We start from the raw sequence: 22,970 nt of genomic DNA, 5'->3' as shown, positions 1-22,970 counted from the left end.
GGGCCGCGCACTCCCCCGCTGCCCTCGCCCCGCTCCCCCCCGTAGCCCGGACCCCTCTTCGGCGCTCGGCTACCCGCGCCTGGCCGGGCGGGGGCGGGGCCTGCATACTGATGAGCGCGCGGCCCATTGTGCGCGGCGGCGTCCCGGCCCCGCCCCTCAGCCCCGCCCCCCGCGGAGCTGCGGCCGCGCGCGGCTGAAGATCCCGCGCAGCTTCCGCGCAGCCGCGCGCGCCCCGCGCCGCCAGGGCCATCTTGGGCCGCCGCCGCGGTGAGAGCGGGAGCGCCGGGCGGGGGGACGGGGCGGAAGGCGGGCGGGGCTGGCGGTGCCCCCGCGGGCCGCCCCCCGCCGTGCCAGTGGTGGAGGGGGTGGTTGCCATGGCAATGGGGGGGGCCCGGCCCCGGGGCCTGTCCCTGCGGTGTCGCCGGGGAAGGAGCGAAGGGGGCTGTCACCGCCGGCGAGGGGCGCCGGGGGCCGGTGGTTCCGTGGTGGTGGCTCCCGGGAGCCGGGGCAGGCCCGCCGCAAGTATTCCCCTCTCCGTGTCTTTCCTCGCGGCGACCCCGTCTCCGCCGCCCTCACGCGGCGCCGGGAGGAACCGAAAGCGCCGGTGACCCCGCGGTCCCCCGCTGCCGGGCCCGGCTGGAAATACCCCGGGCAGCGGGGCGCAATGCCGGGCCGGGGGCCGCGTCCCTTCTCCGGGAAGTCCCCGTGTTCCCCCCCCCCCTGCACGTGCGGGGGAAGCCCCCGGCGCCCAACGCCCCGGGGAGCTCTGACGCCGCGGTGGCCGGCGAGGAGCGGGGGGGGGTGGCCCGGAGCGGAGGCGGTGTGTGCCGGCCGGCGCCCCGTGCCAGCCGCGGGCCGGACGCCAGCCCCGGCCGCGGAGGCTGGGGGATCGCGAAGCCTACGGGCTGTCCCCCCCTGTCCCGGCCTCTCCGGGGGCGGCCGCCCCTTACCCGCCGCTCCACTGCTTCCCGCAGCCCCAGTGACAGACGGTGCCGCCGTCCCGCAGTGCCTGCCGCGGCCTCGGAAGACCCAGCCCACACCCGCTGATGAGCTCCATGAACCCCATGAAACCCTCGCTGCCGCCTGCGCCCCACGGGTGGGCGCCGGGGCAGCGTCCCTCCATCCACCCATGCATCCATCGCTCCACCCATCCATCCATCGCTCCATCCATCGCTCCATCCATCGCTCCATCCATCCATCCATCCATCCATCCATCCATCCATCCATCCATCCATCCATCCATCCATCCATCCATCCATCCTTCCATCCATCCATCCCTCCCTCCCTCCATCCATCCATGCACCCATCCCCTTGTCTGTCTCTCCATCCCTTCCATTCTTCATCTCTCCATTCCTTCAATCCCTCCATCCCTCTGTCCCTCTGTCCTTCATCTTCATTAATTTGTTTTTCTTTCTAGTGATGGTTCATTTGCATACGAGGCTGTTCCTTGGCAACCAAGCACCAATCAGCCGCCGGGATCCCTCTCCGTGGTAACCACTGTCTGGGGTGTCAGCAACCCCTCCCAGAGCCAGGTACCAGCAGCACCCTCACCCCAGGTGTCCCCCGCACCTGGATGCCACTGCCCCTGCCTGACCCACTGCCTCCCACTACATCCTCCAGGTTTTTGGCAGCCCCATGGGCCCTGGGGGAAGCAGCTCCAGCACCCCACTGCTGCCTGGCATGGCAGGCACCAGCTCGGGCATGAGCTCACCGCCATTTCTGCCACAGCAGCCCTTTGCTGAGGGGGCACCAGGGAAGGGTTATGTGCAGTCAAGTGTCTATGGGCGCAACACCTACCCTAGTGGGCCAGGCTTCGCTGCCAGGTAAGGCCAGCCCTGTGCTTTGTGGCCTGGCATGTGCCCTGCTGCAGGGCCACTGCATTCCCCTTCCTGCTTCTCTGTTCTCCAGCTACAATGGTGGCCCAAGTGGCCCTGGAGGGATGGGGCTCCCCTCACATGCCAGCCGGGCCACTGCTGACTTCACCCAGGCAGCAGCAGCTGCTGCTGTTGCTGCTGCTGCTGCCACAGCCACAGCCACAGCCACGGCAACGGTGGCTGCACTGCAGGAGAAACAGAGCCAGGAGCTGAGCCAGTACAGTGCGGTAAGAGCCTGGCTGTGGCAGAACTGGGGAGCTGACAGTCCCCCTGGCCTGCTGTGACCCTTTTCTCTTCATTGCTGCAGATGGGCACGGGGCAGTCTTTCAGCAGCCAGTTCCTGCCCCATGCTGGATCCCGTGGCCCCAACAGCATGAGCCCAGCTGGCATGGCAGGTGTTGTGGCCCCCTCTGGTGTCTCCCCTGTGAGCATGAGCCCAGTGCGGGCCCCCGGGACTGGCCCCCTCTATGGTGGGCAGCGAGTGCCTCAGCACACCTACCCTGGACCTCCCCAGAGCCAGCAGCTGCCCCGCCAGGGCCTCAAGCGGGCATACTCCAATGAGGTGAGTGCTGAGTTGGTGAAGGCTATGGCATGTGGTGAGCCCCTTTCCCGCTGGTGCTGACTCTCTTTCCCCACAGGGGTACCCAACACAGCAGTACCTCCAGGGTGGGCAGTACGCTGCAGCTGGTGCCCAGTATGCCCCCAGCGCCCCCCAGTCCTCCGCTCCGTCCCCCTCATACCCTGGCCACAGGCTGCAGCAGAGCGTGGGCCAGTACCTCTCCGCTTCAGGCAGTGCTGGACCCTATTACAAGGTACCACAGGGGAACATGGGCAAGGGGTGGAGGTCTGGGTGTCCACCATCCCCTGTTGCCAGCCCCTGGAGACCCTCCTCCTCCCATAGCCAGCCGACCAGTTCAATGGGCAGAGCGCCAGCTTCAGCACCTACAGCCAAGCAGCCATCAATGGGGTGAGTCTGGCAGCGGGCGGGGCGGGGGCTCTGCTGGCCTGGCTGGACGCTGAGGGCACGTGCTGCCTCTACAGCCGAGCCGGTCACTGCCGGGGTACCCCAGCTCGCCACTGGCCGGGAACCCCACGCCGCCCATGACACCAGGCAGTGGCATCCCCGCCTATGCGTCCCCTGGGCAGGATGTCAAGTCGCCCTTCCTGGCAGACATGAAGCCCAGCGTTGCCCCCCTGCACCCGTCCCCTTCAGGTGGGTGTCCCTGGTGCGGGTGAGGGAGGCACTTCACAGAGATCACCCCCATGTGTACCGTGCAGACCGCGCTTCTGACAGCTCCCTGGCCTTTGCTCCTTTAAATGGAGAGTGGGAGGGAATTCAGAGAAGAGGGCGTGACCACTGCCAGGGTTTGGGGGCTGATAGAGGCGGGGGGCTGCTGCCTGTGACTAGTGGGAAGGGCTTGATAAAAGAGTGTGGCCTCAGGGGGCAGGGCTGTATAGGAGGGCTAGTTTGGTGGTGGGATTCTGCTTTTATGGTGGGACCATCCGGATCGGGAGGGGCTTGGATAGGGTGTGGTTTCCGGGAGCGAGCGGTGGGAATCTGCGGTGGGATGGGCTTCCTCCAGAGGAGTGGGAGGGGGGTGGTCCCCAGGGCTGGGGCCACTTTGGGTGGGAGGGACTTCCTGCATTGCCCGGGGCGCGGTTTCCGGGGTGGGGAAGTCGCGTTGTGGAGGTTGGGCTCCCTGCAAGGTGCGTCCTTGCGCGGTGGGCGGAACGCCGCTGGGGCGTGGCCAAGGTGTGGCTGGCACCCTGGGTAGTGTCCTTTCCCTGATGCCGGCGTCCCGCAGGGCCGGCCCCAGGCGAGGAGTTGCGACTGACCTTCCCGGTGCGGGACGGCGTGGTGTTGGAGCCCTTCCGCCTGCAGCACAACCTGGCTGTCAGCAACCACGTCTTCCAGCTCCGTGACTCTGTCTACAAGACGCTCATGATGAGGTGGGGATGCTGGGGGGCACCTTCTGTAGTGTCACACAGTGCTGCTTGGGGGGTGCTCTATGGCACCGTGTGCTGTGGAGTGGGGTTGTGCTGGGCAGCACAGCTGGGCAGCTGTGGTGCCGTGTGGCACGGGGGTGTGTGGTCTGGTATGGCTGGGCACGGTGCTGTCCTGCATCACGGTGTGAAGTGTGGCTTGGCACAGCTGTACTTGCCGTGGTTCAGCGTGGTGTCATGGTGTACAGCACGTTGTGGCACAGCGTGGTGCTTTGGGACATGGCTTGGCATGGCACAGCATGGTGGGATGTGGTGTGGCCTGGCACAGTGCTGTGCTGTGGTACTGTTGGGGTTTGTCACAGTGCCATGTGACTCAGTGTAACATGGAATGGCTTAGCATTGCATGGTTCTGCACGGCTCGGAGCAGCATGGTGTAGTGACACGTGTGGACACACCCCCTGCCCACACCCTGCCTGTCACCAGGCCTGACCTGGAGCTGCAGTTCAAGTGCTACCACCACGAGGACCGGCAGATGAACACCAACTGGCCGGCCTCCGTACAGGTGAGCGTCAACGCCACACCGCTCACCATTGAGCGTGGTGACAACAAGACTTCCCACAAGCCACTCTACCTGAAGCACGTCTGCCAGCCCGGCAGAAACACTATCCAGATCACTGTCACCGCCTGCTGCTGTGTGAGTCACCAGGAGGGTACCAGGAGAGGGAGGGTGGTGGCTGGGGCCACAGCTCAGCCTCCCATCTCTCCACAGTCCCACCTGTTCGTCCTGCAGCTGGTGCACCGGCCCTCGGTGCGCTCGGTGCTGCAGGGGCTCATCAAGAAGCGCCTGCTCCCTGCTGAGCACTGCATCACAAAAAGTGAGCACCTGGGGCTTAGCAGGATGCACTGTGGCAGGGAGGCCACAGTAGGTTGGGGGTGATGGTGCAGTATTGCCCAGGTGCCGCCACGGTGCCACCCCCATCCCAAGGTCCTGGTTCTGACCCTTGGTGCCCCTTGCCCCCACCCTCCCAGTCAAGCGCAACTTCAGCAGTGGGACCATCCCGGGGACACCAGGGCCCAATGGTGAGGACGGTGTGGAGCAGACGGCCATCAAAGTGTCCCTCAAGTGCCCTATCACCTTCCGGAGGATCCAGCTTCCAGCCAGGGGTCATGACTGCCGCCACATACAGGTAGGGCATGGTGATGACAGGGTGCTGGGGATATCCCCCACCCAATATCCTGCCTCCTCCATCTCAGCTGCTGCTCTCCCCACAGTGCTTTGACCTGGAGTCATACCTGCAGCTCAACTGTGAGAGGGGGACATGGCGGTGTCCTGTCTGCAAGTGAGTGGGGTCTACAATGTGGCCATGCCCTGTTGTCCCTGCCTGCAGGGCATGGGTGTGTGTTTCACTATACACGCACATGTGGGGGATGTATTTCCTGCCCTGGAAGAGGAGTAGTTCTTGCCTGAGGGGGAGGTTCCTGTCTGGTGGGGGTTCACTCTCTTACCTGACTCTCTTCTCGCTCTGCCTGCAGTAAGACAGCCCTGCTGGAGGGGCTGGAGGTTGACCAGTACATGCTGGGCATCCTGATCTACATCCAGAAGTAAGTGCCTTCCCTTTGGCTGTCTGTCCATCTGTGCCTGGTCCTGTGCCACCCCTGGGAGGCTGTGCAGCCAGTGCCCCCAGCCTCACCTCCCCTGTGCTCCTGCTGCCCCCAGTTCAGAGCATGAGGAGATCACCATTGACCCGACCTGCAGCTGGAAACCTGTCCCTATCAAACCTGACATCCACATCAAGGAGGAGCCGGAGGGGCCAGCATTGAAGCGGTGTCGGACACTCAGTCCTGCACACATCGTGCTGCCCAACATCATGGAGATGATTGCGGCCCTGGGGCCTGGCTCTGTGCCCTTCTCAGCATTGTCACAGCCTCCAGCAGGGGCTGCCACTGACTACGGCACCCCGGGTACGGGGGGGACCCATGGGGGACAGGACTGAACCCCATCCCTGTGTGTGTGTCCCCCAATTGCCCCATTTCCTCTCACAGGTTCCAGCTTTCTGGGTCCTGGGGGCTTCCCAGAGCCTTTTGCTGCCCCTGGTGTCCCTGGCCCCTCAACGCTGAGTGACTTCACACCGGGCCCCTCCTCCATCTCCTACCAGCCCAACATCCCAGGCAGCCTTCTGGCCCCTGAGAAGCCTCCTGTGCCCCCTCTGCCTGCACAGGTCAGCTGGGCTATAGGTGGAGGGACTCCCCCCAAGCCCTCATGTCCTACTGTGGGGGGGGGCTGGGGGGGTCCCAGGGAAGGGAGGGTCTCATGGCTGTGCTCTTTCCCCCCACTCTCCAGCTTCCCCCACCGGGACGAATGGAGCCGTCCCACCCCGCCGTGCAGACGGGACTGCACAGCGCTCCCTCGGGCAGCCAGCCGAGCTCCACGCTGCATTCCCGGGGCACAGTGGCACGGCCACCCCTGGGAGCCCCGGCCCATACCGCCGACCTCGTCTTCCCCCCCGCACCCAGCATGGCCGCGGCGGGCGATGGCTCCGAGGCTGCCCTCGACGTGAGTACTCGGGGGGGTGGACAAGGGTCCTGGTGCTGGCTCGGGACCAGAGCTGCTGCAGGGGGATGGGCAGAAGCTGCGGGGAGCCGATCATCACACACTGCCGCCCCCAGCTCCTGCCTGAGCTGACGAATCCTGACGAGCTGCTCTCCTACCTGGGGCCCCCCGACCTCCCCAGCAGCAGCAACGATGACCTCCTCTCTCTCTTCGAGAATAACTGAGCCATCGTCGCCCCCCTCCCGGGGCTGGGGGGCAGCACTGTGTGCCCCTCTCCGCTGCAGATCTGGGAGCCCCACCAGGAGGGGCTTTCTCAAAGGGCTGCGATGGGACAGAGGGGCTGAGCCCCCCCAGAAGCACAAGGCTGTACATAGTGTAGAAACACTACTGCTCCCCCGAGACTCCCCATATTTAAAGGCAAGTGCGTCACTGAGGGGCTGCCCGTGCCCCTCTATCAATGTGCAAATGCTGCTGCCCCTTTTACCGCACAGGTCTGGCGTGGGGTGCAGAGCTCAGCTCCCACTGCCCCGCGGCGAGCTGCCCTGTATGTCCCCGATGGCTATTAAAGGATCCTTCTGCAGGGCCACGTGTGTCCCCCCTCTTTTGTCATCCCGCTATGGGGCTGGCTCCGCCACCCCTCTGAGCGAGCAGGGGAGGCCCTCGGGTGGCGGGAGGATCCAGGCCTCTCTATGGGCAGAGGGGGGAGGGTGTGTCCCGAGCAGCGACGGAATCCTGCCCTATCCCCGAGCAGCGGCGGCCCGGCCGGACCGTGAACCGGACCTGTGGCGTCAATCATTAACCGGGGCCGGCTGGGCGGTGCTGCAGTCCGACAGCGGAGGAGGGGAATCGGGTGTCTCCCCACGTCGGGCGGTGGGCTGCCAAGGCTGGGCCGCAGCTCCCGCAGCTCCAAGCCCCAGAGGCCCTGGTCCTGCCCTCAAGCCGCCCCACACGGCGGCCCAGCGCCGAGCCTGGCCCCCCCCCCCCCCCCCCCCGCGCAGCTCCCGCTTCATCCCGCCGCTCCTCGCTCTCCGCATGGCGCATGCGCGCCGCGCCCTGCTCAGCGCCGGACCGCGGCCTCCGCCCCGCCCGCGCTTTTTTTCCCCCTTCCCCCCTCTTTCAAACGCGGCCCTGCCGATTGGCTGCCTGCCCTGACACTCCGCCACTCCGCCAGCGGCCGTTGGTCTGTGCTGCGAGGGAGGCGGGCCCTCCTCAACCGTATATAAGGGGCGGCTGGTGACTGCGCTCCTTCTGCTGCGCCGCGCCCGCTGTACGGTCGAGTGTCTGCTGCCCTGCTCGCGTGTCGCCATGGCCAACCCCGTCGTCTTCTTCGACATCGCCGCTAATAGCGAGCCCCTGGGTCGCGTCACCTTCGAGGTGGGCGCGGGAGGCGGCCGGGGAGGGTTGGGGGGTGCCGCTGCCATTTCCTTGCCGGGCGCGCGGGGCCGGTGGGGGGCCGGCAAGCGCCGCGCGTGCGCGGCGGGGGTGCGTTGGTGGCTGCGGGGCCCCCGGCCCGGCGGGGCGAACAAAGGGCCCCGAGCGTCGCGCTCGGGCGGCTCGAGGAGCGGCAGCGCGGTGCCAGCCCAGGGCGTGCCGTCGCCCGAGGGAATCCGCACGCACCTGGTCCGGTGCCGCTGGTTCCCCGTTGCCGCTGGCCTCGCTACCGCTGTGTTCCCGCCGCGCCTCCGCTCCGCCCCGGGGTCGGGGGGGGGAGGGGGGGCGCGGCAGTTCTTCCCCCCCCCCCACTGCGGGTCGCGGCCGTGGCGGCTCCGCCGCCATTTTATCGCAAGGCCCCCTGAGCATCGGGATAAACCGTGTTGAGCTCCCGGCCAGTGCTGCTCGAGTCTGGGGATGCCGGCGGGCAGTACCGGCAACCCGATCACCGCGGGATTGTCGCTGGAAGGGAAAGCATTTATCACCCCGCCCGGGGCGCAGAGCATCCCTGGCACGGCTGGGCCTGCTCTGGGCGCCGCGGCTGCTGCGGATTCGGCGCCGCGCTCCCGCACGGGCGGCGCATCCAGTCCAAAATCCTCCCGAAGCGTTGGGAGGTGGCGCGCGCGCCCCGCCCAGGAAGGCTTCGAGCACACTTATATTTAATTTAGTGCAGGCCAGCGGAACGAACGTTTCTCTGCACCGCTGGTGAGATGAGCGATGCTGCAGCTGTTCAGAGCTTGCAGATAAGGGTGTGAGGCGGGGAGGAATCGAGAGCTGCTGGCACGGCTGGGAAGCCCCTGTCCGGTGGGGTTCCCTGAACTCTGAGCAGTGTCTGGGGGGATTCCCGCGGTCTGGACTGGCCTCGGGAAGTGGGGGGGCAGTGGCCAGTCATCAGCCCGGATTTGACGAATGCCTTTCCTGTCTTCACAGCTCTTTGCAGACAAGGTGCCAAAGACAGCAGGTTGGTAAAAGCAACTTTGGCTCCACTTGGTGCAACTGCACCAAGCCCTACTACTGTCCAGAACTCAACAAATCTGTTCATGGTGGGCTTTTATTTTATTTGCAGAAAACTTCCGTGCTCTGAGCACTGGTGAGAAGGGATTCGGCTACAAGGGGTCCTGCTTCCACAGAATCATTCCTGGGTTCATGTGCCAGGTGCGTGGTGCTCCTGCTTCAGTGGGTAGGTGGGTGGGTGAGGCAATCTGGCACTCAGGTAGGTTTTGGAGTTGAATGCTGGCAGATTCAGGGAGGTTGGTTCTGCCTTTTGCCTGCACTCAGTTCCATTCCAGAGTGTTCTTCTGCATGAAATTTTCCATGTCCTGAAATTGTGCCTTTTCATAGGGTGGTGACTTCACACGCCACAATGGCACTGGAGGCAAATCCATCTATGGGGAGAAGTTCCCAGATGAGAACTTCATCCTGAAGCACACAGGTCCTGGTATCCTGTCGATGGCCAATGCCGGCCCCAACACGAATGGTTCCCAGTTCTTCATCTGCACTGCCAAGACCGAGTGGTGAGTCATGGACTGTGGGAGGAGGAGCTTGGGGGGGTCTGCATCTTGGAGATGTCCTCTGTTGGGGGATATCAGGGGCCAGCTGTGACTGGTGCTTCTCCGGCAGGCTGGATGGCAAGCACGTTGTCTTCGGCCGCGTCAAGGAGGGGATGAATGTGGTGGAGGCCATGGAGCGCTGTGGCTCCAAAGATGGCAAAACAAGCAAGAAGATCACCATCACTGACTGCGGGCAGCTCTCGTAAACCCTTCTCTCACCAACTGACGATTCCTCAGCCTGGGCACCACGCCCCACTGCAGCTCACCCGCTCCCACCCCAGTCCTGATGTACTGCTGCGTTTCTACTTGGTCACGGTCCCACTGGGCCGCAGTTACATTCGAGTCTAAATAAAACGAGTTAAAACTACACACACCATAGCAGTTCCCTTCTGTCCCCAGTGGGGGAGGGCAGGCTTTGGCACTGGTGGAAGAGGAAATTAAAGGTGTTGAGGGGCAGGAGGACCCCTGCCAGTGCGGTGGTTACACCAGGCACCCCAGTAGGATCCCAAGTGAAAAGTAAGGTGGTCTAGGCACTGAACTGATCCATGGGGGTCCACAGTGTTTTAGCTGGGGAAGGGGTTTGTTCCTTTAGCCACTGCCGTGCACCTGTAAGTATAGGAGGGGCAGTGACACCCCACCAACCAGCAGCAAACCCAGATGACTGTGCTCCTGGTGTGTGTTTATCATTCTGCCTTTATTCTGAAACCACTAGTTGCCCCCTAAAGCCATCCAAGAGTGGGTTCCGTTTCTCTGAGGGCTGAAGGGCTCTGGGCTGGTCCTGCAGTGCACATCTGGTTGACTTGGGCAGCTGTGGGGCTCAAGTGGAGGCAGATGTGTTATGTGCCTACCTAGGCTGGGAGGGGCCAGTTCCCTGGTTCTCTATGGAGATGGGCTGGTTTTCCAGGCACAGGTGAGGACTGTTGGTTTGTGGCCCAGCTCTTAAAGGTGCTGGGGCAAGCAGCTCAGCTGTTCAGGGGCAAGGGAGGGCTGCTGGTGTCCGCATGGTTCCTTCTCCATCCTACCCTGAGGCAGAAAGGATGCCTGCTGAAAGCTGAGAGTCTGGTCTATATGGGTGAGGGCAGGACATTCCTCTGGGATGCTGAATGGGCGAATTGCTGGAACTCCCAGGACAGTTTCTCTGCAGCCAATACAAGGGAGGAAAGATTGTCTTTGTCTTTGTGCTCCTGAAACAGGTGAGGCACTTCACCATCAATGCCCCTCTGTCTGTCTCTGTCTCACTGCAGACCATCACTGCCAGTGAACTGGGAAATGACAAGGGTATGCCCTGTGTGAGGTTCCTCCATGTGGATCATGTGCATTGAGCTTTGTCTGGATCTCTGGGTGACTGTGCCTCATGAGGCTGACCCCTTGACACATGTCTAGGGTCTTTGTTCAGCCTGATGACAATTTACAAAGAATTTACCACCCCTGACTGCTGGGTTGTGACACCTGCCTTTCTTTCCCACTCCCCCCACCCTGGAACTCCTCAATATCCCCCCGGGACTCCATGGGTCTTCCAAGAAATCCATTCTGAGAAACTTCCCAAACAGCCCCTGGGACCCTTCCAAATCCACCCAAGGACTCCAATGTTCCCCAGGATGACCTTGTATCTTCACGATCCTCTAGGGATGCCTTGGTAACCTCCAACAGCCCCTCAGGAGTTCCTCAAATCCATCTTGGGACCCTCAACATCCATCAGGACCCCCCCCCTCCAGCCCCGTCACCCTCCCTGGTCTCCCAAATCTACCCAGGGTCCCCCCAAATCAACTCTGGAAACCTCAAATCCCCATCACGCCCCAGCATCTTGTGGGATACTGCAGCCTGCAGCCCCCTAGACCCCCCAAATCCACCCTGCATCCCCCAAATCAACTCCAGGATCCTCACAAACATCCCCTGGGACACTCCAAATTCACTCAAGGACATCCTGACCCCTCAAATTCACCACACGACCCACCCCCCCTCAGACACCATCTACTCCCTGTGACCCCTCTGGCGGCCCCCAAATGTAACCTGGAAACCTCTCCCTCCCAGGAATCCCCCAAACACTTACCGTGACCCCCCAAACCCCTCCAGACTGCCCTCCCCCCAGTCTACCCTGGAACACTAAATTCCACCTTCAAAATCCCTGCAAACACTCTCTGGAACCCTCCAGCCCTCTCCAGACCCCCTAAATCCACCCTAGTACACCCCAGAGTGACTGGGAACCCTCCAACCCCCATTAGATGCCCCCAAATCCACCCCAGGATCCCTTTGGGGTCCCTCACCACCCTCTGGATCCCCCAAATCCACCTGAGATGTGCAAACATCTGCTGAGAAGCCCCCAGGACCACCCAAATCCACCCTGTGACCCCCCCCCAAAAGACTCCCTAGAAGCCCCTGGGACCACTCCCACACAAAGGCCTCCCCTCCACACTGTTCCAGCCCCACCATGTCCTTGCCTTCCCCCCAGCACATGGCCTTGTCCTCCCTCAGTGTCCTTGTGTGCCTCCTGATGTCCTTGTGTCCACCCATCCCCCAGAGGCCTCCCAGCCTGGATGTCCCCTGTGCCCCTTCCCCTGCGGTGGCACTGTCTCCCTGTCCCATTAGGGGGTCCCTAGAGGGCTGTTTCCATGCCCCCAGGCTATCACTGTGTCCCCTTTCCCCACAGTGGATGTCCGCAGGGGGTGCCCTCCAAGTCTCCACGCTCAGGATATCTCCAAGATGTCACCCCCTTGTCCCCCTACCCGGGGTGTCTCCAAGGTGTCCTCATCCAGTGTGTCCCTGTCCCTGGGGTGTCCCCACAGTCTCCCCAGGGTGACAACCAGGGTGTTCCCATGCTCCTGGCATGTCCCCAAGGTCTCCCGAGGGTGATGTGGCCCCAGACCGGCATGTCCCCACGTCTTCCCATATCCTGATGTCTCCCCACAGCCCCCCTCTATGTCCCCTATGCCCATCCATATAATTCCCATTCCTGTACCTTCCATGAACCCCATATCCCCCGCACATCGCCAGGGCCCCGCATGTCCTGCCATGTCACCACACACCCCATGTCCCCCTGTGTCCCCCAACATTCCCTGTGTCCCCCTGTGTCTGCTGGCAGTGCACGAGGGCCAAGGGAGGTCCAAGTGGGAGCCTCCTGTGGGAATTGAGGGAGGCTGGGAGAATTCTGTGGGCACTTGGAGGGAAGCTGCGAGTACTGGGGGGGGGGGGGGGGATGTCCAGAGGGGCTGTGGCAGATCCTGGGGGTTCTGGGGGTGTCTCTGAAGGATTAGGGAGGTCTAGGAGGATCTCTCTGGGTGCTAAGGGGATGTTGTTGGGGCCCATGGGGGCTGAGAGGTTTGTGGGGCCAGTCTATGGCCCCCACGGATGGGGGGCTGGCAAAAGTGCTATGGGGGGGACCCTTCCCCCAGGGGGAGGTCTGTCAGGGTATGGGGGGAGGGGTCACTTGATATTGGGGCCCACTACCCACTTTGAGGGGCACAGGGTGTTTGAGCTGCCTGTGGCTGGATTTGAAAGGACCCTGTGCCCTGAGAGTGTGTTTAGGGGGTTTCTGCCCCTGGGAGATGCTGTCAAGGGGTCAGGGGGTGCTGAGGGGCTTCAGAATGCAGGTGATAGAGGACACATAACTGTACTCACTGCCTACTGAATCATCTTGCTCCCCAAGGACCTGCAGCTGGCCCAACACCTGCAGGGGCTCCAGAAGGGGAGCATCTGGTGGGGGACACCTCCGGGATCCCCACACCATGGCCCAATGCCTGGCACCCCCCCAGAGGGGCCCCTCTCCTGACTCCTTCACATTCCTAATCTTATTGGGGTCCCTGGAGGATCCCCATGTTGAGACAGCCCCCACCTGGAACTCCCTTCTGCAATACCCCTCCTGAGAGCCCCCACCATGGTGCCCCACAAACTCTCCCAGAAACACATCCCCGGGCGGCGGGGAGGGGAGTCCTTCCTAACTTCAGCACTTCTCAGATTATTGTGGGTCCCCACCTGTAATCATTCTAGGATCCATGAACTGGAGGGACATCACCCCCCACGGGGACATCCCTAGGACTCACAGTCTATTGGAGACCTCCCTCCCTACTGCTGGACCCCAATAAATGTCTCTGATCCTCAAATGTTGCTGCCGGAGTGAGGGAAATTGAGGGGAGGCACCCGTGAAGGAGGCTCTGGGTGCAGGGACTTAAGGGGAGGTGGGAGGACCTCCATGAGGCCTGTGGGGATCGGGATAGGGGATATCTGGAGAGGCGAGGAGGAGGACAGAGCTTAAAATGTCCCTTTTATGAGGCGGTGTTTGGAGGGGCAGGGCTTGAGGGGACACTTTTATAGTGTTGGGGGGTTAGGGGATTAGAGGTTTGCTTTATGAAGGAATCAGTGCATCATGAGGCAGGGATTCTGGGGCAGGGACTACGGGTCTGTTTTACAGAGGATGGGGGGCTGCCTCTAGGGCCGGAGGGCAGGGCTCCCCTTTATAAAGGCAGAGCGGCTGGTGAGGGGCAGGTTTGATGGGAGACTGGGCTTTGAGCCTCCTGTGTAAGGCCCGAGCCTCAAGTGGTAAGGTTTTAAGGGGCACTCTTCATGGGGCTGGGCTTAGCGTCCACTTTTATGCTTACAGGGGGGGTTGTCGTGGTGGGGTGCGTGTGCGCCACCTGCGAGGGGAAGGACTTAAGGGGTGGGGCTCCATGGGGCGTGGTTGGGGTTCCCCAATATAAGGGCTCTCCGGACCGCTCCCCCGCGGGTCATGGCGGCTGCGGCGCTGTTGCTGTGCGTATTGTCGCTGCTGCTGTTGCTGCTGTGCTGTTGTCGCTGTCGTCGCGGCGCGGCGATGAGCGCGGCCCGCGCTGGGGCGCGCTGCAGCTGCTGCACCCGCAGGGGGCGCTGCACTTGAGCCGCCTGGCGCGGCGGCACGGCCCCGTGCTGCGCCTGAGCTCGGGGGGCCGCGGTGAGTGCGGGACCCCCAAAACTGACCTCACCCGTACTGCCGGGGACCCCACAGTCCCCCAAACCCTCCCTCTCTGCTCCCTAGGGACTCTCCGAACCCCCAATCCTGCCGTTTCCCCCTGCCGTAGGGACCTCCCCAAACTTCGGACCTCTCCTCAAATCCCCCAAACCTTTCCTGGGGCCCAAATCCCCCGATGCTCCCCCCAGAATCCCACGCCAGGACTCTCCACTTGGTTTGGGATCTTCCCCAGTTTTGGAGTACCCCCCCCCCCCCAGCCCCTCCTCTTCCCTGCAGACGTGCTGGTGGCGAGCTCGGTGGCGACCATCCGTGAGGCGCTAGTCCGGCACTGGGGGGACTGGCTGGGGCGCCCCAACAGTTATCTGGGTATGCGGGCAGGGGGGACCGGGTGGGCTATGGGGGGGAGGATGGAGGGGTTCGCGTGGGGTTGGGGAGGTATCCTGTGTGTAGTAAAACCCTTCGGGGAATTTGAAGGGAGTCAGTATGGGGTTTGTGGGGTTCTGTGTGGGGCTTGGGGGGGAGGGAGGGATCAGTAAGGGTTTGGGGGGGCTATGGGATGGCAAGTCCTTATAGGTTTTGAGGGCGTCCCTATGAGATTGAAGGGGTTGTTACAGGGTTTGGAGGGGGTCCCTATGGGGCTAGGGACATGAGTACTGGGAGGGGGTGGGGGCAGTTCTGGAGGGCTGGGTTGCCTGTAGGGGCTAGGGCAGTTTCTAGAGGTCTCTGCCCCACCAGAAACAGCCTTCTGCCTCCAGGGTGGCATTAGGAGGGTCCTGTGGAGGAGGTGGCTATGGGGTTGAAGGAGGTTTTATGAGGTAGTGGGGCCCTGTAGAAGACCCCTGTTGAATTGGAGGTGGGTCCCTATAGGGGCTGGGGGGGGGGGTGGTTCTGGGGGTCCCTGACTCCTCCTGCCCAACGCCAGGGTCGCTGGTGTCACGGGGGGGCCGGGACCTGGCACTGGGAGGCCCCTGCCCTGGCTGGCGGCTGCAGCGGGGAGCAGTACGGGGGGCACTGGCACGGGCTGGGGGGCACCTCGGGCCCCTCCTTTGGCTGCAGGGCCAGGAGTTGTGTGAGGTGAGACCCTGAAACTGACTTCTCCCCAAACTGATCTTCCTGCAACCCTTACACCCCCACTCTCTGCATTCCAAAACACATCCCCAGACAATATTGATCAGCAAAATCCTGCCCCATGCACCCCAAAACTGATACCTTAAACCCTACTCCATTCACCCAAACCCCACCCGTGCACATTCACCATGGCCCCTGCATCTGAAAACTGCCCCCCAAACCCTGCCCCCTGCACTCAACTCCCAATCTCTGCATCCCAAACCTGATCCCCAAACCCTGTACACCACTGTCCCCCAAAACTGACCCACCCAAACCTCACCCTCTGCACCCCAAAAGGGCATTGTCCCTGTGAGTCCCCAATACTTCCTAGAGCTCTGCACTTCTCTTGTGCAACCCCCTAGACCAGCCTTGGACTTCCCCTTTATTTCCCCCAGGGCACTCTCTAACCTTCTCTTTCTCCCAGGAGCTGCGTTCCCATGGGGAGGCCCCCCTGGACCCCTTTGAGGTGTTCACCTTCCACACCTGCAGCACCATCGCACGCCTCCTCTTTGGGGACCTGGTGGGGATCTGGGGGGAAGGGGGGCCCAGGATGGAGACGGGTTTGGAGGAGGACCCCAGTTTTTAGGGGGGCCCAGGGGTTTGGGGGGGACCCAGGATATTGTGGAGGGAACATGCAGCTTTTCAGGGGGACTGAGCAATTTGCAGGTGGGTGGCAGGGATTTGGGGGCACGCAGGAGTTTGAGGGGACCCAAGTGTGTGAAATTATGTTGGGGGTGTTCTGGGGGATCCAGAGAGAACTTGAGTACTGGACAGTACACAGGTGTGTCCTCCTCCAGGTGCCCCCTCCAGGGGAGCTCCGGGCCTTCTCCCGCTGCCTGGGGGAGCTGCTGCAGGTTTGGGGGCACAGCAGTGTACGGGTGCTGGACCTGCTACCCCTGCTGCGGGTGAGCCTGGCAGGTCCTGGGGGTGGCTATGGGTCTGTGGCCTTTTTGCTGCAAGAGGATCTATAGAGCCCTATGGGGGCAGTGAGGGAATTGCGGGGGGCTACGGGCCATTGGTGGGGGGGTGGGGAGGGCTTAAGGGCTCTGGGAAAGGCTATGAGTGTCAGGGGGTTATGTGGCCCATGGGAGGGATATGGGGCTGGTAGGATTATATAGGGTTGGGAGTGAGGTTATAGGATCTGTGTGGGACTGAGAAGGGTCTGGAGGGCTGACAGGGAGCTTATAGGGTCTATGGGGAGCCTGGACAGTGTCTATGGCACTGGGAAGGGACTATATAACCCTAGGAGGGGAATTATGGGGTCTCTATGGGGCTGGACAGGGGTTATAGTGTCTGTGTGGGGCTAGGGGGAGTGTTACAGGGTTTATATGGTGTTGGGGATCTCCATGGGCCTGGGAGGGGCAGTTGTGGGGGCTCTATAGGGCTGAGGTGGGGTAAAGTGTCTCTATGGAGCTGAGGGTGCCTATAGGACATTGGAGGGGTCTGAATGGCTCAGGGGAGCAGCCATAGGGTTTCTCTGGGGCTCAGGAGATTTATGCAGCATCTCTGGGAGAGGGGGTGTCTCTCTGAGGTCAAAGGTTTTTTGGGGGTGGGGGTCCCTATGGAGTCCCTGTGCCCAGGCCCTGCCCAACCCGGGACTGCGGAAGCTGCTGCGGCTTGTTCAGCACCGTGACACTTTTGTGGAGACCCAGATCCAGCGGCACCAGGTGGGGAGGCCCAGGGAGCTGGGGAGCAGCCAGGGGTCAGGAGCAGTGTGGTTGGAACAGAGGCTCAGGGGAGACCCAGGGGTTTGGAAACTACATGGGGGTCTGGAAGAGCCCAGGTTCTGGGTGGAAGCCAGGAATTTGGGGGGTACCCAGAGGCTTGGGAGCACCCACATATTTTGGGGGAAACAGAGGTTTGGGGGGACCCAAGGGGATGGGAGGAGCCAGGGGTCTGGGGGGGATGAGGGAGATATAAGGCTTGGGGGAGAGGGCCAGGGGTTTTGGTGGACTTGGGGGCTTGGAAGGGACTCCTGTGTTTAGGGGCAACTGGGGATCAGGAGAAACCCCCAGCACATGTCACCCCTTTGCCAGGCATGCCCCTCCCCTCCCCCAGACACAGTTCTGGGGGCACTGCTGGGGTGTAATTCTGGGGCACGGGGGGGCCCTCTGAGCCCCCCCCGGCTGCACATGGCGCTGGTCGACCTGTTCATTGGGGGCACCGAGACCACGGCGGCTGCTCTGGGCTGGGCTGTGGCCTTCTTGCTGCACCGGCCCGAGGTGAAATGCATGTCCCTCCATGTCTTCCATGCAGCCCTGGGGGGGGGTCCTGTGTCCCCACCCATATTCTATATGTGTTCTATATGTCCCTCATGTTCCCTTCTCTGTGGATTTTCTGCTGCTCTGCCCCCTGTGGCACCCTGTGTCCCCTGTACAGTGCCAAGGCTCCATGTGTGTAGTTGGGGTCCCATATCCCCACCTGTGTCCTACGTGTCCCCCATATCCTCTTCCCCAGGGCTGACACTGTGCCCTTGCACCACCCTGAGGTGCCACATGGATGGCACAGACATTTCAGAGCTGTGTCTGTCCCCACGTGGCTCCTTGGTTTAGGGTTTCATGGAAAGGTGGCTCAGGGTCTGGGGACAGAGGGTCCCAAGAGACAGATCTGGGGGCTCAGGGGTGTCCCCAGGGAGGAGGGAGGAGCAGGTTTGGCGGTTGGAGGGATTTGGGGGTTCAAGGGGATCCCCAAGGGAGAGGGCCAGGCTTGGGGATGGTTTGGGGTCCCAGGGGTGGGTTTGTCAGTTTGGGAGGGTCTGGGGTTCTGGGGAGTCACCCTGTCATCCCATTGCCATTGCGTGCCCCCTGGGATGCACCCCATCCCCTGATACCCCACAGCAGACATGGCACACCTGTGCTCCCCCTGTGCAGCTGCAGGCACGGCTGCGGGCAGAGCTGCGGGGGGCACAGGGACCACCTGGGCCAGGGGACATGGGGCGCCTGCCCCTTCTTCAGGCCACCATCAGCGAGACCCTGCGGCTGCGACCCCCTGCACCCCTGGCGCTGCCCCACTGCGCCCTGCGGCACACCAGGTACCAGGGCAGGGCCAGCACGGGGCAGGTGCTGGGAGGAACCACTACCAATGAGTCTGGGTGAGGGGCGACTGAAAGCAACCACTACAGACCAGGAAGGGACCACCTGGTATCATCAGTAGGGTCCAGGAGAAGCCAGCAGAGCCCATTAGACCCCAGTGAGTCCCACTAAGACCCATCAGGTACCAGTATGGCCCTGGTAAGACCTGAACATACCAGTAACTCCCAGGAGGGCCCAGCAGAAGTAGGGCCACAGTAGACTCCAATAGACCAGTACAGCCTGTTAAGTCCTTGTAGGACCCAGTAGGCTTCAACAGACCCAAATAAATCCCAGTAAGACTCATTAGGTCCCAGTAGGCCCCAACAGGTTCTGGAATGACTCTAACAGACACCCAGTAGATCCTAGAAGACCCCACAATAGCCTTAGTGGGCCCCATCAGAGCCCAGAAGAAGTTCCCAATATATCCCAGTAAGTCCCAGTGTGGCCCCACTAAACCCCAGTAGACATCCAGTAGCCCCCAGAAAAGCTCACTATGGCTCCTGCAGTTCCCAGTGAGCCCCAGTAGACTCCAGTATGGCCTCAGTAGATACCCAGTATCTACCCAGTTGATACCAGAGAGCTCCAGTATGGCCCCAGCAGGACCCCAGCAGATCCAGTATGGCCCAAATAGACACTAGCTGATACCCAGTAGCTCACAGCAGATCCCACCCAGTATGCCAGTAGACCCCCAAGAAATTCTAGTAGGTCTGAGTATGGCTCTAGTAGATTCCAGTATGGCATTAGTAAATTCCAATAGGCACCCGCTAGATCCCAGAAGACCCCAGAGAGTCCCAGCAGACTCCAACAGACACCCCAAAACTCCCAGTAGCACCTGCCAGATCTCAGTATGGACCCTGTAGACCCAAACAGACATCCAGTCATACCCAGGAGCCCCCAGAGAGCCTCAGCAGGTCCCAGTATGGTCCACGTAGCTTTCAGTAGTCCCCAGCAGACCCCAGTCTACCTCCATGCACCTTGTCCCCTTCCAGTCTTGGGGGACTCCCTGTAGCGGCCGGCACTGTCCTGGTCCCCAACCTGCTGGCAGCCCAACAGGACCCTGACATCTGGCAGCACCCTGAGGTCTTCCTGCCTGGTATGTGGGTATGCCTGTACTCTGAGTGCCCCCCCGAACTCTTGGGTTTCCTCAAACATCAAACTCGGTTCCCCGAGCCATGGGGTTTTCCCTGGTTCCTGGGTATCCTGGGAACACCTTGGATGTCATGAGTGCCCCCCCCCCGGTGCCTGAACCACCCCAAGCCCACACCCCCTCCCCCAAACCTGTGGTTTCCCCTCCATCCCCATTAGTCCCCCCATATATCTGTGTACCCCCCAAAACCTGTGGGTCCTTCTGTTCCTCCCCTCCATCCCCCCACCCCCAAACCCCTGAAACCCCTTCAGGTGTCTGAACCCTCCCCAACATGTGAATCCCCTCTGTTGTCCTGGGGTCTCCCTCGAGCCTTAGTGTCCCTCTGAACCCCTGGGCCACCCCAAACTCCCATGTCTCCCTTTTGAACCCCGAGGTCCAACCTGGGGAACCCCCAGGTTCCGTCCAGACTTGTGGAGGTCTGCCCCATGTCTTGGGTCCCCCCCACCGCGCCCGCTCCCCCTAAGCCCGCGGGTCCCCCCGAACCCCTCGAAGCTGACCTGCCGCCCCCCAGAGCGGTTCCTGTCCCCGGGCGCCCCCTCGCGGTCGCTGCTGCCGTTCGGCTGCGGGGCGCGATCGTGCCCGGGGGAGGGGCTGGCGCGGGCCGAGCTCTTCGTGTTCCTGGGGCTGATCCTGCGGGAATTCCGTCTGGTGCCGGGCCCGGAGGGACTGCCGGGGCTGAAGGGGTCGCCGGGCACGGTGCTGCGCTGCCCCCCCTTTCGCCTGCGTATGGTGCCCTGCCAGCTCCCGGGCTCATCCTGACCCTGGCCTGACTCCACTTGACCACTTTATTACTTTTCTGAACACTCTGTGACTCACCTGAGATTTTTTGACCTTTCCTGAATACACCTGACTTCACCTGACCCTGCGTGACACTGTCTGAACCTGGCTGACCGTGACCCCCTGATTGACCCCACCTGACCTCGGCCTCACCCCTGCCAACCCTATGCCTCACCTTGACACCGGCTATGACCCCAGCTGTGACCCTACCTAACCCCATCTGACCCTGCCTGAACCCCGCGTGACTCCATCCCAACTCACCTGACACCTGACTCCGCCTGATGCCTGGGTGCCCCCATTCAACACCCCAAATGCCTGGGTCTCCCCCCGATGCCAGGGTCAATGCAGTGTGGGAGAACCCCATTTACCTCCTCCTAATAAAATTTGTACTTTTGACTCCACCCCGCAAGTCCCGGCTCTTCCTGGGACCCCCTAAACCTCCGGAACGCCCGAAGCCCAGCCTTGCCCCCACCCTGACCGGCCAATCTCGGCACCCGCTACAGCCGCAACCCTCGGACAGCATCAGGGGATACCGGTCTGGGTGATTTGCACTTCCCCGCTCCACAAAGCCCTTCCCGGAGAAGCTGCGGTCCGGGTTGGGCTCGCAGCCCTGCGAGACGCGGCGGGTGTCCTTGCTCAGTGCGTTCTGCTATCAGCCTGGGAACAGGTGACTCGAAGCGTGAAGCGCTCTGATTGGCCGAGGCCTGGCGTGCCTGGCAACCGATTGGCTTAAAGCTGTTGGGGGCGGGAGGGTAGTAGAGCGCCGTCCCCAGAGCGACACCCCGAGACGGAGGGATTCGAGGAGCCGGCAGCTGGCGGGCGCTGCAGGGTGGAGTGCCCGCTCCGAACATACCGGGGGAGCGGGAGACCAGGAGCACTCCCTTCGACGCAAAAACACAAGGGAGGGAACAGCGAGGAGGGGCACGGAGGGGACGAGACCGCCCGCGCCCCCGTGTCCAAATGGGGACAACGATAAGGGAGGGGTAGGCAGGGGAGGGTTGGTCGGCGAGGAAAGGCAAAGGAGGGATAGGCAATTCAAGGGGCCAGCAATACAAGGCAAGGCAAGCGTGGGGTAGGGTAAGGCAAGGAAAGGGAAGGGTAAGAAACGCTATGTAAGGGAGGGTTAAACAAGGCAAAACAACGGAGGGGAAGGCAAGACGAGGGAAGGGGGGGGGGGGTCGGTAAAGGCAACGCCAGGAAAGAGAGGGGCGGGCAAGGGAAAGCAAGGCAAGGCAGGACGTCCAGGCAAGGCAAGGGGAGGCAGTGGAAGCCAAGATAAGGAAAGGAAATGGAGGGGTAGGCAAGATAAGGCAGTGCAAGGCAACGGAGGGCTTGTTAGCTGCAGTATCCAGCTGCAGGATAAATGTTCAAAATAAACATTGGAATCTTAAGGGAAGAGTCTGTCACCCTCTGTAAAACCCAAGGGGAGAACAACGCTCAAAAGGCAGCTCTCCATGCTGCCGGGACCTGCTGCTGGAAACTGCGTCGGGGGGTGCGCTCCGGTGGACACGGGGGTGGGCAGGGGCGGAACCGCAGCCCGCGGTGGCGCGCCTATCCCGGGGCCCCCACCTCCGCGGGTGCTGCCCGCAGCTCCCGCTCCATCATCCCCATAGTCTCCGCGCTCCCCGCGCCCGGTGACATAACTCAGGTTATCCACAGGGTCCGCGTGATTTGCGGAAAAAACTCCACAACTAGTTAAAGTCGTGAAGTAGGTCTCTGTCTTCATGCAGCTTCAGACGCGTGCAGAATAGTTCCAGAAAGAACATGCGGGCAATCCGAGAGTCCAAACTCCCCTTTATCCCCCCAGCCTATTGCATATGCATTAAGTTTCGCAATAGGTTCACGCAGATTCATCGCGTTACAATTGGCTCATATCAGTCCTTGAGCAGAGAGCTCTCTGGTGTCCGTTGTATCCTGTAGGCTCAGTTTTGGCTTGCTTCCTGTTTCAAGGTTCAAGGAAACCCCTCTTAGCTTCTCTGTCTTGGAAGCTCACATTCCTTTCACCATGTTTGAGTCAGTTCTGCGAGCTACAGGCTTTTTTGAACACAGCAAATTTAACAGACTAAACAAGTTAAACAATTCAAAACAGCACATGCCACCTAAATCTGAAATTGATTTCTAACCCAAGTTAATTCCAAACCCCATGTCTCATTTGGCAGGAGATGAGGGATTTTTAGGGATTTTTTAGGACTATTGAGGGGAATTTTAGGACTCTTTTATGAGAAGGGTATTATTAGAGATTTTGAGGGAATTCTAAGGTATTTTTGGGGATAGATTTTTGCTCCTGCAATCTGCAATCAGGAACCCAGGCAGGTGAATTTTGTTTCCCAGGGCAAAGGGCCAGCACTGGTTATCGGGGGCCTGTGTCCCGGAGGAGCCGGCTGGCTCCTAAAATTCCACATTGCACAGGATGCCTCCCAGGAACAAGCTGGCACCAGTGCCAACTCAGGCTGGTTTGAGAGTGCCAAGTACCTCCTGCAAACTGACCCCATAAACCAGAGTGGGGGACTTTTTATTCCCAGGGAAAAGGGGCGGTGGTGTTGCAGGGCCGTTGGCTCAGAGCAGCCTTCTGGCTCCTA

The 22,970-nt window shown here is 61.8% G+C and overlaps 3 protein-coding genes across 6 annotated transcripts; all 3 read left to right on the top strand.

The window, feature by feature from the left end:
- Positions 1-162: 162 nt before the first annotated feature.
- Positions 163-6,953, top strand: ZMIZ2 (zinc finger MIZ-type containing 2). Of its 4 annotated transcripts, XM_050982958.1 has the most exons (19): positions 163-267; positions 975-1,096; positions 1,418-1,532; positions 1,621-1,823; positions 1,909-2,101; positions 2,182-2,436; positions 2,513-2,686; positions 2,776-2,841; positions 2,916-3,087; positions 3,680-3,824; positions 4,302-4,512; positions 4,588-4,693; positions 4,848-5,005; positions 5,091-5,158; positions 5,352-5,420; positions 5,536-5,780; positions 5,862-6,037; positions 6,160-6,372; positions 6,486-6,953. In XM_050982958.1, exons 2-19 carry the CDS (start codon positions 1,047-1,049, stop codon positions 6,591-6,593), a joined length of 2,727 nt encoding a protein of 908 aa, XP_050838915.1. In that variant the 5' UTR covers positions 163-267; positions 975-1,046; the 3' UTR covers positions 6,594-6,953. The 4 variants fall into 4 exon arrangements, with proteins under 4 accessions (XP_050838915.1, XP_050838916.1, XP_050838917.1 ...); XM_050982959.1 differs by lacking the exon at positions 163-267 and having other exon boundaries at positions 825-1,096; positions 5,895-6,037; XM_050982960.1 differs by lacking the exon at positions 163-267 and having other exon boundaries at positions 839-1,096; positions 3,021-3,087.
- A 626-nt stretch (positions 6,954-7,579) lies between these two features.
- Positions 7,580-9,719, top strand: PPIA (peptidylprolyl isomerase A). Its single transcript, XM_009097652.2, has 5 exons — positions 7,580-7,743; positions 8,731-8,761; positions 8,867-8,955; positions 9,142-9,314; positions 9,421-9,719. Exons 1-5 carry the CDS (start codon positions 7,675-7,677, stop codon positions 9,554-9,556), a joined length of 498 nt encoding a protein of 165 aa, XP_009095900.1. The 5' UTR covers positions 7,580-7,674; the 3' UTR covers positions 9,557-9,719.
- Positions 9,720-13,907: 4,188 nt separating this feature from the next.
- LOC103822718 (steroid 21-hydroxylase) lies at positions 13,908-20,792 on the top strand. Its single transcript, XM_050982741.1, has 9 exons — positions 13,908-14,655; positions 15,212-15,363; positions 15,821-15,916; positions 16,194-16,301; positions 16,977-17,063; positions 17,433-17,618; positions 18,267-18,427; positions 19,457-19,560; positions 20,126-20,792. Exons 1-9 carry the CDS (start codon positions 13,908-13,910, stop codon positions 20,371-20,373), a joined length of 1,890 nt encoding a protein of 629 aa, XP_050838698.1. The 3' UTR covers positions 20,374-20,792.
- Positions 20,793-22,970: the final 2,178 nt, after the last annotated feature.

Source organism: Serinus canaria, chromosome 22 (assembly GCF_022539315.1).
Source record: "Serinus canaria isolate serCan28SL12 chromosome 22, serCan2020, whole genome shotgun sequence".
In the NCBI taxonomy this organism is placed as follows: Eukaryota; Metazoa; Chordata; class Aves; order Passeriformes; family Fringillidae; genus Serinus; species Serinus canaria.
Note: the sequence above shows the minus strand (reverse complement) of the source record. Positions and strands in the feature narration are given on the sequence as shown.